Source organism: Pezoporus occidentalis, unplaced genomic scaffold (genome assembly GCF_034315485.1).
Source record: "Pezoporus occidentalis ecotype Australia unplaced genomic scaffold, CSIRO_AGI_Poc_V1 ctg70, whole genome shotgun sequence".
NCBI classification, from domain to species: domain Eukaryota; kingdom Metazoa; phylum Chordata; class Aves; order Psittaciformes; family Psittacidae; genus Pezoporus; species Pezoporus occidentalis.
Window position 1 is genome coordinate 2,873,430 of NW_026916053.1, and position 18,020 is coordinate 2,891,449.

Genomic DNA, 18,020 nt, shown 5'->3' on the forward strand with positions numbered 1-18,020 from the left:
TCCCCCGGTGCTTTGCTGTGCCCACATCAAACCCGCTGTGGGGCAGCGTCAGGACAGGGGCCCTCCCGTCCCTGCCTCCCTCGGGTGCTGCAGGGCTCCTGATGCAGTCCTGCCTGTTCCTCTGTCTTCCCACAGGGCTGACTGAGCACAAAGCTCAATGCTTTAGGATTAGGCTAAAAACCTGCATGAAGATTAAAGTAAAACTGGCCTCCTACTCTCTGGATTTTTGGGGAGGTGGCACAAGCTCCAGGCACCTTTGTTTTTGAGGAGAAATGAAGCATCTGGTGGGCCAGGAGAAGGGAGACACCTCCCATCTACAAGGGGAGGAGAGAGTGCAAGCTTCTCTATTGAGATGGGTGGCCTCATGGTCACCGTGTCCTGAAAAGCACCAGGCAGTTGCCAAAGCTGAGCACTAACTTCTTCCATCACAAGCTGAACCCACAAAAAGGTCCCACAAATCCATGTCTGACTCCCCAACAGCTACCCAACATCTGCAAGTGGAGCATGGACAGCAGGCCTGAGGGCACGGTGTCTACCAGCTGCATTCAGTAACTGGAAAAATTGCTTCTACCAGTTTTGCTTGCAGATTCCCAGGACACGATCACAGACACAGCAAGAGGCTCCTGCCAGGCTCTGTGAATTTTAGACTCAAAACAGGCCAGAAATTCAACATCACCAACCGGAACACCCAGCATCACAAGGGTGCTGGCCCCGTCGGGACACATCACCCTTCTGCGATCACTGGCAAGTCTGGGGCAAGCTGCTTTGTCTCAAGTGCACCATCTCCAAGTACTGTCCTTTATCAGTTTCGACCTGTTCTCTTCCAAGTTCCATGGAGTGTCCCTTACCAGCTGCCTGAGAATTAAGAGCAAACCAGCCTGCAGCTTGGTTTCCAAGCACTTACATCATGCTGATTCCCAAACGTTATTCATGAACACTGACAAGCAGGCTGAAATCAGCAGCTCTGGGTGGACGTGACCATGCTTCAGAAAGTCACACAGACAAGAGACAACCATGGAGATTGTATTTATTATTATAACAGAGGAGAGGCCGCTTTACTGACTCGTATTTACAAACCTGTTGGCAAAGAAAATAATATCCAGTGTCATTTATTAGCCTATTTTACAGCCCTGGCAAAAAGCATTCATTTGTAATAGCAGCAAATGCCTATGGTTTGATTGACTGCTACAGCTAAGTGCAAGGAATAACATGGATCACTTACATGGTGGCTGGCTCCAGGCAAAGCCCGACAGAGGCACATGCATCTGCAGCCCAAAGAGGGCTGGTACCACAGGTCTGAGCCTGGTCAGAGATTCCAATGTCAGGACAGTGGCAGTGCCAGTAACCCCCTGCCTGCCCCTACCCTTCCGGTAAAACAGCCCCACATCAGAAGTACAAGTTGGTGAGTGCTTCAGGAGGCCAAACCAAGCTGGATGGCTTGGATGGGATGGGATAGGTGTGTGAAACACATCCAGGCACGTATTTGGGGGCATGTTTGACAGAGCTAATCCAGACATGGAAGCAAGATTCCCTGACCCACAGAAGCACCTGGTACAAGGAGAGGAACCACAACCCTTGTTCAGTTGGGTACAAACTTAACTCCCACTGTGGAGTTCATCCAAGCAAACACATGCCCTGGAAACCCTGTTCACACCCAGCGGGAGATCCAAGCTGCCCAGCAGGCTTGGGGCACTCTGCATGTGGCACCGCATGCCCAAACTTTGGGTACAGATCCAGACATCAGCCTTAAACCTCACTGCTGGCAGGACTCAGCTCCCAGCTGCAACCAGATGATCCCACTTGAAAGGGAGGGGGATGCAGAAATGCAAATGCAACCTTGGATGAGACTGGCAGACCTGGCACTGCATGAGAAATCCCAACAGAGCAGCAGACCTGCCTCCAGCAGGGAAAACACTTCAAAGGAAGAGAAGGGTAACACAAGGATGCTACAGAATTGGAAATGGCTGCTTGCTAAGGAACATGCAACAGTAGCCAAAGGCTGCAGGGAAATCCAAGCGCTGCCTCTGGAGGACACCGTCCTTGCTGTGCCTTACTTCTGGTGGCACACAGAAAGCCACAGGGGTTCAGTAGCAGCAGTGAGAACGCCTGACACCACCCTTACACAGGCTCCACCACAGTTCAGACACTCAGATCTGCCTCTTCCTTTCCTTCCCCTTCACAACCCTTCTGTAACTCCCATGGGAATTTGGTGGGAAGAGCACAGGTGCCACAGTTGACTCCAGCCAGGATCAGCATTTCATGGGCACACAGCAATGCTGCTGCTCTGCCTGGAAGGGCACAGCTGAGCACAGGAGCACTTCTTACTGCTGCGGGCTTTCTTTAGACCTGGGCTGAACCAGGAGGATGGGCACAATTGGCATCATTTAGTCTCGGCAGAGTGGTCTGGGAAGGATGTGGTACCAGGAAGGTGATGCCAGAGCCGTGGAAGCCACTCTTGAGCGAGGTTTTAGGTGCTCTTCAGGAAAGCTGGTGTCAGCTCATGCTGCCCATAGCAGAAAGGAGCTGCAAGGCTGCTGGGGTTACCCCTCCAGAGGATACAGCCCTTGTTAGGAGGTTGTTTATCTGCTGTCAGGAGCATGGCCTTCCCCTTGTCCCCAGCCCTCATGGCATGGGTGGGTGCTGGTTTAGCTCAGCATGTCCCACATGCTGCTGTGCAGCTCTGCAGCGGCCTGAAGGAGTAGGTTAGGTGGATGCTGTGTGGATGTGGCCTGCCAGGGCTTCCAGCTGTGAGATGTCTGCTCAAACGCCTCCTCTCCTCTGGGCTGCAATGTGCTTCCACTGACCAGGGCAGTCCAAGGAACCCCTCTGCCTCAGCGAACCCTCTGCACCTTCACATCCCTCTACCAACATCATCATGGGGTGAACCAGGCTCCATAGTAGTGGCATTATCCCCAATGAGGCAGCATCTCCCCCAGGACCAGCCCATGCCACAACACAGGAGTGATGTCTTCCTACCTGAAGCCAACTCTGCCTCCAGAAGGGAGATGGAGTCTCACTGCCCCAGCAGCAGTTTCTCATGGATCTCTCAGCATTTTCAATGAGCAACCAAGTCCTGTGGCTCCAAGAAGTCAGGCTGCCCCCCTCTGACACACACTGGAAGGCCAGGAACCACTGAATCTAGCCTGGCACGTCCAAGGACTTCCTGGTGCTGAACAGTCCTTGTCCTCGAGCTCATATGCTGGGAGATGCTCAGGGGCTAACCCAGGGTTTCACAACAGCAAAGACAATGAAGAAACCTAAGTGGAGGGGAGAAGACTTCAGGCACCCAGCGACTCCCCAGAACAATGTTTGGGACCCCAGGGCAGCGGCTCAAACCAGCCCTTTGATGAAGCTCGTGTCCAAGTGCACTATGAGCATGCGAAGAAAGGACATTTCCTTGCGCGTGTTCTCAAAGATGACACGAGGGTCGTCAGACTGGCAGCGCAGGCAGTTGGGGGCCATCACCATGGCCAGGTTATTCACATCCATCTTTGTCCTGCCCACATTTGATGGCTGAGCAAAGATCTGCAGGGAAGAAGACAACATTCACCTGGAGCAGTGGAAAACGGCAAGAAACTCCAAATACATGGGCTAAGAAGAGGTGCAAGGAAGAGGAGAAATGTGGCCTGCCTGAAGGACAATGCCCCACAGCCACACTTTCATAGGGGAAGACTATGCTCCAACACAGCCGACAGCATGGGAGCCTTAGCAGACAGGGAACATCTTGCAGATGTCAACCTTTGGGGTCAAGCCCACGCTTTACAAGATCAGGAACACAGTTTATTGCTCCCATAAAGGACAAGGCCAGCAGACCCCCCCTCAATCCCACCTTAAATACAGGTGGTCCTAAAACCCTGCCAGTGGCCCACCACAGCTGTCCCACTAACCGTGCCCCATGTGCTGCCTACCTGCAGGAAGTGTATGAGGTAACACAGCACCAGTCTGTTGAGCTCTGGCAAAAGCTGCACCACGGCCACAGCAGCATCGGGGTTCTCGTAGTTGCTGATACACTCTTTGTAGAACTGCTGGGGGATGACGGGCTCCTCCAGCTCCCGATACCAGAGCTTGAGAAGAGAGGCTGGACAGAAAGAAGGAGCATGAGAACAGCTCTGATCACCTCCCCACCACCTTCAGGGGCAAACTTGGCAGTGAGACTCAGTGCCTCAGGAAACAGAGGGCAGAGAAGGGATCTGCACTTGTGCTGTTTCACCTTATTTCAGTCACGGCTCTGAAATGCTCAGGCAGCCAAACTGGACAGATAGAGGGAAATACTGGCTCTTATCTACCTGCTCCTCCAGAAGTGGCTCTGGGGCCACCTAAAGGAGAGGAGAATGGGAGCTTGGAGTTAAAAGTGCTGCTTCTGAATGGCTCCCAGCCACTCTACACAATGCCCAGCTTGCACAGTCTCACTGCACCCAAGCCAGAGGTTCCCCCAGTGTTTTTCCTATGGGCAGTATTTGGAAAGGCAGTGGAAAGGCACAGAATGAAACCCAGTTGGTGAAGCCAGCCTGTGTACACGTCCCCAAGCAGCAGCACATCTCTTGGGCTGCTCCTGCACCTTCCCCTCCACACTGTACCTCAGCTTAGGCTGCAGCAACCCGTGCCTGCTGTGTTCCCATACCTGGGATGTTGGGGTCACTGAGACTGCTTGGGATTCTCCACTGATCCACCTGCAACTTCAATGCATTGACTTCATCTATGTCACCAGGTATCCTGCAAACAGAGACATAGCAAAGGTGCTTGAGAGTTTGGCTACTGAGAAGCTAACACAAACATTAAATAAAACAAAACAAAGAAACAAACCAAAGCCCAAACCCAGACCAGCATCCCCTGTGTTCGCCATACAGATTCTTTGACTCCTCCTCTCTCTTGACTCATGTCTCGTGCATGACCAAGGCTGATGTGCTGCATTTGATGAACTACTCTGCTGCTGTTCATCTTGATCAATCTGCTGTTGAAAGTTCAATGCCTTGCCTGCGTACATGCTGTCCTGAGTAATTCAAGTCAGGTCTATGCTGCCCTCTGTGCTAATGAATGCCACTGGGCTAAAGCTACTTTATGAGATCATTCTTGAGCCTGGGAAAGGTTGGGTTTTGTCTGATCCACTTCAGAGCGCTATTCTCAGGGAAAAGGAAGCAGTGGAGGTCAATTCTGACTTCTCAGCATCGAGGACTTACGCGTGGGGGGCTCAAAAGTGACACCATGTCCCAAAAACTCACCTGAAGATCCCCTCGGTCTGTTCTCCTCCCAGGGCCAGGACCTGCTGCGATAGCTGGGTCTGCACCCAGGGCAGCTTGTTGCCTGGGTACATATCCTGCTGCCGCAGCATGATTTCCTCCAGGGAGCTGCCGAAGAGCGATGGCGTCACGATGGCATTCCTGGCATGTGTTATCTCTTCCACAGTTGGCTTACGGAGGCCCTGAGGACACAGAATTGTTCAGTGCAGCACACAGAGAAACACTGACCTGGGGACAGTGGCGGTGAGCAGTCAGGATGGAGGGATGCATGGGGACACAACAGTGGCCTCCTGATAGCACAGTTCTCACTCTTGAGCCTCCACCTCCTAAGCTCAGGAGGGGTTTCAATTCATGAAGCCCAAGAGGAGCACAGAGAGACCCCTTTGGAGCTGGTTTTGCCCAAACCTGTTATGTTTTGCACGCTGGGGGGGCTGCTCCAGCTGCAGCTCTACCTGCTGGTGCAGCAAGAGGCAGAAGGATGGAGCCCAGCTTGTCCCCTGCCGTGGTGAGGTCAGCACAGGGCATGTGTATGCCAGCCTGGTGCCGGGCGAGTGCTCAGCCACAGGGCAGCTGAAAACCAGCCCTTTGGGGAAGGGAATTCCAGCTATGACCAACTCCAGGGAAAGCCTTGCTCTCAGAGATGCTAAAGCCCTCTGAAAAGTGGGCATGGGGACTTGCTGCTTCTGAAAGACACCACCGACGCTTGACAGAGGTTTTGAATCAATGCTGGCAGGGATCTGGAGGAACACAGAGCACTGTCATAGGGGCGATGGGCTACCCAGTGACCCCATGGCCAAGCAGGAGGTGCAGTGGTGGGGAGAAAGCTCCCACTGACCCCTAGCAGGGCAGCAGCTGCCGGGGCTGCAGTTGTGTGCAGTGCATGTCCGGACGTTCCCTGTCCTGCCCCTGCAGGGACGCCGGGAGCCCTCGTCCCTCCCGCGGTATTTCAGCTATTTGCTCGCTGTACACGGAGTCCAGGCAGGGCCCCACAGGGATGTGCAGAAATAAAAGACAACCGGATCTGGCCTGGAGACCTCGGACAGATGGGCTGAGGCCGCCTGCCGGCTTCCACAGCGCCGGGGCAGGACCTTGCAGGGGAAAGGGAGGCCAGGGACTTCCAGCTACCGCAGAGCTCAGAGGTTCCCTTCCACACCAGCCACCTCCAGTGCGTCACTTTCTGAACTGGGAATGAACAGCTCTGCAGTAAACCAGCTGCCAAGCTCTCAGCGGCAAAGGGAGACTTAATCCTTCGCTAGAAGCAACCAGATGACGGGCAGACCCTGCACAGACAGCTCCTCTTACCCTGCAGACAGGTTTGTCCTCCCCATCCCTAAGGCCAGCACACAGGCACTGCTGCCTGCCAGGAGGATGGTGGGACCTTGTTCATGCAGAGCTGAGCCCTGAGCGAGCCTCTCCTGCCCCCTCTATCTCCATTCCCCATCAGTGAATCAGCAGTGACCTCCCAGCGACAGGAGCTGAGGCAGTGCTCATGCAGCCCACGGGCCCTGGGGCCAGGGCAGCCGCTCACCTTTTTGCCTCCGGTGACAGCTACTTTCTGCAGTTTCCTGTAGCAGTATTTGGCGTAGGTGCTGATGGGCAGACCTGGCGGGAAGGAGAAATGAGTGGTCACACACAGCACCATGCACCCACCGCTGGAGCCTTTCAGAGCGCAGTTCACACTGGCACAAACAGCCAGCCCCTTCTGCACAGCCTGTTGTAGGGTCAGGGCACTGAGACTGCCGAAACCTCACACTGAGCACCCCAAAGCCTCCCGGCCCTGCAGCCCCATGGCAGGAAGTGTCGGTGCAAGCCAGTGCTTGGGCTTGGAGGTATTCCTTTCCTGAGCTCATAGCTCTGCACCGCCTGCCCGCACTCCTGCAGATCTCCACCCCTCACACAGGCAGCCTGACCCTGTCCTGACTCAGTGCAAGATGCCCGTTCAGCATTCATAGCCTGAGCACACGTATGAGAGCGAGTCCTCGCTCCGGGCAGTGTGGCTGCAGTTACGTGGCTCACCGACACAGGTCTGGCTATTTCTGTATTGCCGGATCTCAGCCAAGGAGCAGGCAGAGCCAGCCCCCTGCCAGGAGAGATTTCAAAGTGCTTTAAACCCCAGTGGTTTATGATTCAAGAACTGCAGTGCTGGGCTAGTGAGAGAGGCGGCAGCAGCACCGTGAGTGAGATCAGGACGCAAGGAGAGGCACAGGAAGGTGACAGGATCTCTCATCTTCCCAAAGCCCTTCCTCACTCTCCTGCCTGCAACCTCCTCCAACCCAGCCTTGTGCCGTGAGGCTGTGTGATGCAAGTTAAATCAGACACCTCGGTGCTTGGGAACTTCACCACGAAAGCTGCAGCCCTCCGCAAGAACGGCTGCTCTGGTTGTTGTGCTTGCTTCAGCGAACTGAGGGAGAGCAGAGCCAGGCTTCACAGAGCTAATCCCCCCGTGACAGCAAGAGCAATGTTTGCACTGACAGAGCACTGATTGCTGGGAGAGTTTTTCCAAACCCGTTGGCCTTTTGTTCCTTTTCAAGTCAAACCCAAATTGCTTGCTGAAAGCACTGAACAGATCTGCCCTATTTGATTCCCTGCCAGGCTCAAAGCTTGCAGCGGAGTTCAAAATACTTGTGGCTTTTAAAATCTACATTCTGGTCATATGCTGTGTATTTCAGCTGAGCCCTGCACACACCCTGCAGCTTAGGTAAGCTGGTCAGGAGCCTGGAGTTCCTCAAATCCTCTCAATGCCATGGGAGGAGAAGCTCTTCCCAGAGCAGAACAATTCACAAAGGTGAGAGATGCACTTTTCCCCTTCTCCTCTCAGCCAGCACACAAACCACAACCCTTGGCTCCCCACAACGAAACAAGCACCCCCTGCCTCAATCAATCTGCTTGGCAAATGGATGGAGCCTCTCCGTAACGCCGGAGCAATGCTGGAGAAGCTACAAAAGCATCCCCCCCTCCTGCAGGCAATGGGATGCAAAGTCAGTTTAAAGAATTTCTTTCTCTTGGGAATATCTAAAGCAAATGTTCTCTGTATGCAAAAATCCTGCTAATCCCAGGCATGGCTTATACTGGAAATATCTAAGGATTAAAGAAAACAAAACCAATGAGAGCTGCTTTGTGATGCTTCATATCCCAGGTTACAGCTCCTGCTGTTAAAACACATGGACACCCCGAGGCAACGTGTCACCTGCTTCACAAAGGAGGGAATGGGGAAAGCCTGGGCTGTGTCTCTGCATCACAACAATTACACAGGAGGCAGCACATTCAGGGCTTACAATAGGAAATGCTCTTTTCTCACTGTAATTAGACCATGAAACCCGTAATCACATGAGGAGTTTAACCGGGTTTGCGAAGGAACTGGTTGCCTGCACGGCTGATGTGTGGGCAGCAGCCAGACACGGCTGCTTGAAGCCTGTTTTGTGCTTTCCCAGGAAGCTCCCTGATCCTGGGAAAAGCCTAAATCTTACATCCTGCTCCCAATGACAACTGAACTCCCACAACGGACCCAGAAGGGAGCTGACTGCATTCCACGCAAATAAACTGAGAACTCCATTTGCCCCATGAGCAAGGCACTGGCCACAGTGGGCACACAACAAACGGCTCCTGCAGAGGCTCACACCTTACACATGCATCGTGCAGCCTCCCCGTTACACAGCAGAGTGCTCCTGGCTCCCAGGGCATGGTGTAGCTTGAGGTGGGTGAAGGAGACACAGGAGGTAAGTGTTGAGCTGCAGAGAAACATGAAGGAAATGAGCAGAGTTTAGCTTTAGCCTCTGCTTTTCCAGACCAGCGACTTCCCTCGACTGCTTTCACAATGCTCAGTGAGACCTGCTCCTGGCATCCAGCTCATCCCACACGGTCAGTTCTCCTAACAAGGGGCCAGGTACTGGCTCTGCTCCCCAGCTCACAGTTCTAGGGCTGGAAAGGGCTAATACTGAAGGCAATTGCACTGCTCAGAGCAGATGATGAATCTGTGCAATCCAAGTTGAGCTGTTATTTCCTGTGGTACCACAGTAGCCCCAGGAGCTCAGGAACAGCCCACACAGTGAAAAAGAGTTTGCAAAGGAAAATATTTTTCCATGTGCTGGCCTAGAAGCACATGCAAAGAGCTTCTTAAAGAACCTCTCCTTTCATAACAAGCTAAAATCCAGGCCGGGCACACGCAGGAACACACCTTCTGGAAGAGACTCGAATGCTCTCCTGCCAAAAATGCCTTAAAAATGCAGCAAACAATGTGGATTGAGGAGCTGGCCATGGGACACCTACTTTAGCACAGCAGAAGCTGCTGTCTCAGTATAACTCCTACCTACTGCGGCCTCTCACAGACCTCAGCCCGGCACAGTCAGAGCAGGCTTCAGCCTAGGAGCTGTCTTGCTGTGCTCTTCAGCACAGGGGTAGGTGCCTCCAGAACAGCTCAGCTGGGTGTCACTCTCCTGGCTTACGTCTGCCCAGGCAGCCCCATTTTACTGCAGAGTTTTTGCCCCCTCTTCCTCACACCATCAGTGCATCCTTCTGCATCCCAGCAATGCTGCTCCATCACTGTTTGCCTACGTGGGAAAAGCTTTCCTTTATCAGCCCAAATGGCTGTACAAGTCAGCAGCCTACATCTGCCACCAGGAGGATAAGAAACAGATACAGGATGTCTGAAAAGTGAGTATTCCCCTAGGAATATCTGCTAACAGCAGGTGGGAGATACCCTGAGGCAGGGCTGCACCTGGACCATTAACCATCAGCTGAGAGACCTCCCTTCTTTCATTTGTCCCATCTCTTCCTGAACATGTTTATGCTCCCAACCTGCACAACACCCTGCTTTGCCAACTCCTAATGATTTCCTTTCGTACTTCAGGACAGAGCAGTCTCAAGCCTGCTGCCCAACAATAAAACCAGGTGCTTTACAATTCTTCTGCTACGAGATGTTTTCTTCCCCTTGCTTTCCCCATGTGACCTGTGATTTCTTGCAGCTCACTGTGCAATTTCAGCTCTCTGCTCTGAATCCCACCAAACACAGAGAAGTGATGGACAACTTAGTGCAGGGGCTGCAACTGAGGGGCCTCTATAGCCACTTCCCAGCCTGCAGTGGCCTCGAGGGAGCAGTGACACAGGGAAGCCAGCGTAGGACAGTGTGGCTCTGGTGCCCACTGCTGGCTTCAGGTAGGGCTCAGCAATGCGGGAAGTTGGACTCCAGCTCTCCCAGATTAAAACCCCAAGGCCACATGATATAAACTCTGCTGCCTGATAGGAATTCCCAGGGTTGGCTCAAGTTTCCTGAGAGCAGTATTAGAAAAAGAACATGGAATGGACTTTGTCTAGCAAGCAAGACTTTAGCCAGACAAATGATTATCCTGCAGTTAGAACCTGAGAATGGAAGAATAAGTGAACTCTTGCTCATTCAGCAGAGCTGCTATTGCAAGCCCTGGACTGCAGAGTACAGTGAGGTTGGACAAGGGGAAGCCAATACCAGGGAGAGAAAAAGGCAGCGCTCATTGCCAGATGTCAGGGTCCTCCCTGAGGGCCCTCAGGTTTGGTGGTGGTTTACAACATCCATTAATACAATTGAGACATTCTTTTCACCATGGTGGCTGGTATGGCTTTTAGCACTGGAATGTGCTATAGGAAACTCTGTGGCATTACACAGACCAGTTGAATCACAGCCCCAGCTCTGCAACCAAATTAAAACCCCTTTGTCACACAGTGGTGAGTGAAAGCAGTCACACTGTACTCATCCCATGCGCTGCCACCCACATGGCTGATCCATGCTCAAAGCTCTCACACCAGCCACCTGCAGCAGCTTCCTGAATCTAAGTCACTGAATCATTTAAATCACTTAAAGAAAAGGTCGATTCTCAGTGGAGCTCAGCATCCCCGCCTGTCAGAGCTCAGTGCAGTCTCCCTCTCAGCTCCCTGCATGCTGTGCCTCCTTTTACCTTCATCCTCAGTGTTTTGTTTCCTCTTTTTCCTGGATTTTGAGTTCTTCTTGTTTTTCAGATCCGCAAGCTCCTTGATGCGTTGGGCAACTGAAAAATCAAAAGGTTCTGGATTAATAATGTGGAATAATAAAATACCAAAGCCTGAACTGCCCCCAGACACTGTAGCCTGCTTAACTCCAGCAGGAGGAGGTCTGCTCAGGGAAAGATCCTGTACCACAACCAGCTCCAAACACATCAAAGGGGCCCAGAACATCACTCAGCTTCTCTGAATGGCCAAATAGTTGAGAAGGAGCTCCAAGGAGCAAGGTTATACCTAACTAAACTGACTGCCTGAATACCTGTTCATACTGTTTGTAATGGCTCCCTTAAAACTTCCTGTACTAACATTCACAGACACCAGTGAAAACCACAGGGAAAAGAGCTGGTGGCAGCTTCATCCCACCCAGGAAGGGTGAACTCACCCAAAACATGGTCCTCTCACCAATGGACACCACAGCACTGGCTGGTGTATTTAAAAACCAGACAAGCCTGAGCAAGTGGTACAACCCACCAGAATGCTGCTGGGGACAGAGTGCGTTTGCACAAAGCACTTACTGTTTTCATCACTGTCAAGGTGGCGATAAATGTAACCTTCCAGATAAGACTGAAATTTGGGCGATGGGGAGAAAAAGGCCAGACTGATGGCCATCAGTTCCCAGCCCCACGCCAGACTTCGGTAGCACGTGTTATCTGTTGTCTGCCGGATGAGTTGGATGTAGAGCTCATCCCGTAAGCCCTGCATGCTCCAGCACTTGGTGACCGTGACCAAGGCCACGTGATTCCGGTCCATGCGAGTCTGACGGTCTCCCATGTAGCTCTGCACCAGTTTGAACATCTCGCACGCCTCTTTTTTGATGGTGCGGTTGCTGGTGATGAGCATTGGCTTTTTGATAGAGCCACCGTTCCAGGACAGCATGTTGGAGATGGAGATCCTTCGGCGGAAGATGCCCTGCGTGTGCATGTTGAGGTTCTTAGAAGCCCAGTCTGCCATGCTGCTCTGAGAGATGGGCTTCCGGAGGGTGTTGTAAGGGAAGTGGTACCCGCCACAGCCACCAGGCTGGCTGCTGCTCTCCTGCTTGGGGTCCAACTCTATTGTACCGGCCTGCAATGGAGAAGAGAGATGTTAAAAGCAGCTTAGATGACTCCTTACCCTGCTAGGAAAATTATCCCATGGCTGGTTCCTGCCTTTAGTATCTTTCCAACTTCTATCGAAAATAAGAAGAAAGACAAAACCATGGCTAGTAACCACTACGAGCTGCTGAGCTTTGGGCAGCCTGTGCCTGCACAGCCTCTGCTTTAAGGCACTGTAAAGATGTATCTCAATTCCAACAGGACCTTCCTAATGGAAATACTGGCCAGACACACAAACAGGACAGAAGCAGCTTAGAGAGGCACAACAGTGCATGGGCACAGCTATTTTGACAGCCAGGTTTTCACCCAGGTATGATAAATCATGTTTGAGTTGGTGAAGCAAAGGAGACGAGGTATCTGCATCAGTCAACTCTGCCATCAGTGGATCCCACTGTACTGGCTCTCATGAACCCTACAGACACACCACAACCTCCTCCCAAACTGGCCCTGGGCTCCCTATCATGTTTTCTATCCAAAACAGGCATAAACTTCCCCCAAATTAAGTTAGAATCCTTTCCAAGCACTGGATTGTGTTTTCTTCTCAGAGCACTAGAACAGCTGCGGCCCATCCACAGCCTGCAGTGATCAAACTCATCTGCTCCAGGGACAAGTCCACTGATCACAAGCTGACAGAGATAAGCAGCAGAGATAACAACTTTCCTTCCTCCCAGACTCTGTGTGCAGCTCCTCCATGCAACCCTTGCCCAGCCTTATCCCCAGTGCTGGCTATGGATAACTGCATAATTAGAGCTTTGGTAGTACTGATCCCCAAAAATGATGTCTAATAACTACTTGTGAGAATAAGACACTGATTTTGCCCATGAAGAATTCTCTGTTTCAGATGGAAGTGGCAGCCTGGGACACATATTGAGCTCAAACACCCAAGAAGTTGTTTTAGGAAACAGACTTTTTGGTTAGACTTGAAATTACCACATATAGCAACTAAAGGCTTAACAGCCCACACTTTGCTCTGTGAACTGCGGGATGATCTCCAGCAAGTAAGAAAAAGCCAAACAAGATAATCTTGAGGTTTTGGGGTTTTAAAGGAAGACAAAGAAACATAAACCCTGTAAAGTTTGGGTTTGCAGTGGAAAAAGTGAAATAAAATATGTATTTCCCTTCCTTGCAGATCCCCTTTAACTTGTGTGCCACGCTCTATTCAGTTCCTGGCCTACAGTCACCCCCAAAATACACATCAGTTCTTAAAGATGATTGCCTGTTTAGAGCGAGTCACTGTTTTCTCAGTAAGGAGGAATTGCTGAACTCAGGACAGAGGCTCATGCAGTGCAACGCTTCCCTATCTTACCCCAACATGTACCTACATGTGAATGACGGGATTAGCACACATCACACTCCACCTCCTATTGCTAGCCTGAGGCACAATCATTTCTCCTGCTTTTCCACTCTGTTTTGGTTTTCCATCCCATGAGTTACCCCTCTACCTCCTTACCCCTCTGAATGCACCTAAGATGACTAAAGATCCCTCCCTGCAATTCTCTGCCATCTCCATCCTTGGTCTCCTTCAATACACCTTCCAGGCCCAGGACTGGTTTTCCTCCTACTACCCTAATCGCCTGTTCAGCATGTTAGACACTTCTGAGGATCCACCTCCTCATCCTTTCTAGAGGTTCAACAGCCTCTTGGTTCTCTCCTCTTCTCTCTCTAGAGTTTATCTCTCAAATCTCATTCACACAACTACCCAGCTATTACCTTTGTGCTGACAGGACACATCCACCTCTGCTCAGCCTGTCCTAGAACTTCTGCCTACCCTCCTCAGTCATGAATTTCCTTGTCTCCCAATTCTCCTCTCCATCACGGCCCAGCACAGGCCATTGATGGTGACTCAAGCCACACACTGCCATTTTGAGCTGAAACAGCGATTCTCTGCAACCTCCTCTCCTCCTTACTTGGACTCTTCTGTCTCAGAGTATTTCTGTAAATAGAGAGTTTATTTATTGACGTGTTGCCTTTACTGCAACATCCATCTCCTTACATCTTCCACTGTGTTCTCTCCCTCTCCAACCTACCACACATGAATTATTCTTCATATCCCCAATCCCCCATCTCCTGTGCTTAATCAAGACATCAAGTCTCAGCTCTCCATGTCAATGCAGTGAAGTGTAACATACCCTGAAGACTGAATAGCAGTCTTCCAACAAGTGTAAAGGGGCTGCGAAATGAAACTGCTGAACTGTTAACTGCAACACGTGAGTGGTGTAAACTCAGACTGACCCTGTGCCTCAGAAATGGGAAATGTGGGAGCATGGCATCAGCTTTTAAAAGGGTTTCAGGTGAGAGCAAGGTGCTATCAGGAACCACAATAAAGAGGAGAATGCACACACATAAATCTGGTACAGCAGGGAGGTGGCAGCCTGGCTTTTAAAGCTATATCTCACAGGTCTACTGGAGCAATGTGAAATGCTCAAGGAGCTTTGCCAAGTTTCTTCATGAAAGGTCATGTAGTGGCAAACAGGAGAAAAGAGAGAACAAAGGGATAAAATAAAAAGCCACATTTCATGCTGGAGGTTTGTTACCAAAGAGATGCAGTGACCCAGGCTGCAGGGTGAATATAGTTCAGCAGGAGTGAAATAACTGGAAGAGGGAGCAAACAGAAAAAGGGCAAAACCTTCACAGGATATAAAATCACCCATGCAGAACCTAAATCTGAGCTAAGGAAGCAGGAGTTTCCTTCAAATCCAAATAGGAGAAAAGATGGCAAACTACATTTTGCAAAAGTGCTGTGTTATAACCAAATTCACTTGTGCAGGCAGGCTGAGGGGCCTTAAAATAGCTATTACCAACAACAAGATGCTAGAGTCAGTGCCACTGGTTTTCTGATTCCACTCAATGCTCAGGAACAATCACCAGGGAGAAGAGAACATGAGGAACTCTTAGGAGAGAGCCAGGTTCTCAGCTCTGCATCACAACAGCCCAACAAAGCATGACATGAACCCGGTGTGGATGGGGAGGTACCTGGGAGGAGTGACGTGTAGCATCTGACGAAGCCAAACTCGTCTGGCTGGTCACGTTCTTTTCTAAGGAATCTATTTTCTCAAAAGTCCTCTTCTGCCTCACTGTGTCCTGCGGAGACACATCGCTGGGAAAGCTGCCCCTGCTCTCCAGGCCCTGTCTATACAGAGACCTGTTACTGGCCGAGATGTCATCTCTTGAGCTCCGGCTGATGCATTTCTTCAAGTGCTCAGACTGGAACCTGACTTTGCTGCTCTCTGCTGGGATGCCACTCTCCAGGCTTTCAGCATCGAGACTCGCCTTGCTTCCCCTGCAGGCTGCTGACCTGCCCACCACAGCACGCATCTCAGCAATCAGCTTATCGTTCAAAGCCGTCAGCTCGCTGCTGCTGCCCACAGAGCCAGGTCTTCCCTGACCCGTCCCTTGCCTCCTTCCTTTCCTTTTTCTCAAGCTTGGGGAAGGGCCAGTTGAATAACCAGAGTCCTGATGGCTTATCCCAGTTGGGTACTCTTGAGTTTGCAGGCTGCTCTGCCGACTATGGTGGGCTTCCATGTTCTTGAGGACGTTTGCTTCCAAGATCCTCCAAGACTGCTTGAAGCTGTCTTTTGAAGTAAGCTGACCTGGCAATTTAGTAGAGGCATCAGTTGTTGCAGCAGAAGAATGGGAGAGTTTGGAAGACTGATCAACATTGACCATGTGTTTTATATATTCTCTGCCAGCTGGGCTGTATTCAGTGGCAGAGGGATTTCTTGCGTGCTTCTTTGCAGCTTGCTGCTGTTGCATACTTGGATGCTGTAATAATTTGGTTGGCTGCAGCTGCTTTTTTAAGCTATTGCTTGGCGACCTTGGTGGAGACATCCCACTCATACTGACACTTTCAGTGTCCATATCTACTGGTGGCTCATCATAAATTGGAGACTCTAAAGATGGCTCATCATATATAGGTGCAGGGGAGGCATACTTGGGGGATACAGGCTGAGGGGTTCCTGTCTGGCTCCTTGGAGGCGTTTGAGAAGTTGGACCATTCATCAGCACGAGGCAAAACCCACCGTTCTCTGTCTTTTTGATCTGCATAGACTGCTTCGTTTCTCCTGCAGGCACTTGCTTTGTGGGTCCAGGGCTCGGGCATGTGGATTGAGGCTGAGCATATATGGCTGGCTTCGGAAGAGATTTTTGACTGCCGGCCTCTGAAGCACCCTGCAGCTGAAGGGAACTGTTTGAAGAGCTCTGTATCTGCCTCAGACTGTTCACTTTGACCAACATGGCTGCTTTTGTGCCAGGCAGAGGCTGCCAGTGGGTAGGAGTCTCCCTAAAGGAAGAAAGATGCAAATACAGGGAATTATGTTAACTGAGTTATTCTCCCATCTACCCAAATCCCACATTGTTAAGTCTCAAGTGCCTGGAGATTCCCCAGGCAGTTATACTGGCTCCTCATTGTTTTTTCCTGGAGATCCCCCCTTCCTGAAACAGAAACATCCTTGTTACACACATGATAAACTTCTGAGTCATGAACAGCAGAACAACGAGATGAAACAAGTTCATTGTACTATAACCTGTCTGCTATCAGCAGCACTGAGATAGGAAACAACCTACGCCTTCCAAGGCTCATTAGCTAGCACAGCACCCGGAACAACGAGCTGAAGACCAGCAAAGCTGTTCTGAACTACTCAAGCAGGGAGCTGGAAAATAATCCCAAGTGTCTGCCTTCAGACTGTCGACGTATGGCGACAACCCTTCTACACCACGCTACTCTCTTGATCTAAGTTTCCTTTTATTTGGCAGAAAACCCCATGATGTCTATGGGAGATGTACAGCACATGTGTTACACTCCCACACAACCCAGCGAGCTTCCATGTAGAGCATCCTCCCAGCCTGGCCCAGATGCCCTCAGTCCGGTTCCTTTGGCCAAACCTTCTGTCCCTGCTGAGCTCTCATGGCTGTGAAATCTGCTGCCAGGCTATACCCAGCCTGTATTTGTGAGCTCTGAGGAAAAGGGAATGGAAAGGCTGCTAAACCAGCCTGAACTTCCCAGGTCTTCAAAAGGAGGTCCCCTTGAGCCTTGCCCCATTTTGGGCCCTCCCTCCATGCATCCGCTACCAGCCATCCCTGAGTACAACCTGAGAGTGTGCTGTGTATGCCCCGAGATGTTCCTCTAACACCTTCACAGCCATTTTGCTCTATTTGAACCTTAATGCTTGTTCCCTATCCCACACCACTGACCTGTCCTGCATGGCCTGTGTGCTGGCAGGCAGACCCACCTCCACTGCATGCCCAGAGCTGCCTCTCGGTGATCCTGCCCCTTCCGTATGCCTTCCCTGCCAAGCCCTAAGCTATCCGGACATCCCAACCCTCTTGCACTCTGCTCCTGTTCTCCAGAGACCTTCCACCTGCTGGGTCCCAGTCCCTCCCTTCAGCTTGGCTTCCTTGGGGCTCCTATGCCTGTCCTCTGTGCCTCTCCCACTGGCAGGGTGCTCTCCCCATACCCCAACCCAATGGGACATATCTGCTCCAGAGCAGCAGTCCAACATCACTGCCGATGACCTATTCCACCCGTTTCTCCCCTGCACCCATAACCTGCCCCACATCCTCTGCTCTACATCCAATATCCCATGTCTGCTCCCAACCACTCCAATCCTAGGGGGTGATGTGTCCCTTCCCCATCCACCACTTACCACACCTTTGGGAAACTATGCTCTCCAGTGGCAGTGTGTCACTG

The 18,020-nt window shown here is 51.4% G+C and overlaps 1 protein-coding gene across 1 annotated transcript in view; it reads right to left on the reverse strand.

The window, feature by feature from the left end:
- Window positions 1-1,007: 1,007 nt before the first annotated feature.
- Window positions 1,008-18,020, reverse strand: part of LOC134175866 (rho GTPase-activating protein 39-like) — a 44,520-nt gene continuing 27,507 nt past the window's right edge. The window contains exons 3-10 of the mRNA XM_062642242.1: window positions 15,308-16,613; window positions 11,759-12,305; window positions 11,162-11,251; window positions 6,766-6,839; window positions 5,220-5,419; window positions 4,622-4,713; window positions 3,909-4,078; window positions 1,008-3,525 (exon numbers count right to left, since the gene is read on the reverse strand). Coding sequence (XP_062498226.1) covers window positions 3,331-3,525; window positions 3,909-4,078; window positions 4,622-4,713; window positions 5,220-5,419; window positions 6,766-6,839; window positions 11,162-11,251; window positions 11,759-12,305; window positions 15,308-16,613 — 2,674 coding nt within the window. The 3' untranslated portion in view covers window positions 1,008-3,330. The remainder of the gene's footprint in view (window positions 3,526-3,908; window positions 4,079-4,621; window positions 4,714-5,219; window positions 5,420-6,765; window positions 6,840-11,161; window positions 11,252-11,758; window positions 12,306-15,307; window positions 16,614-18,020) is intronic.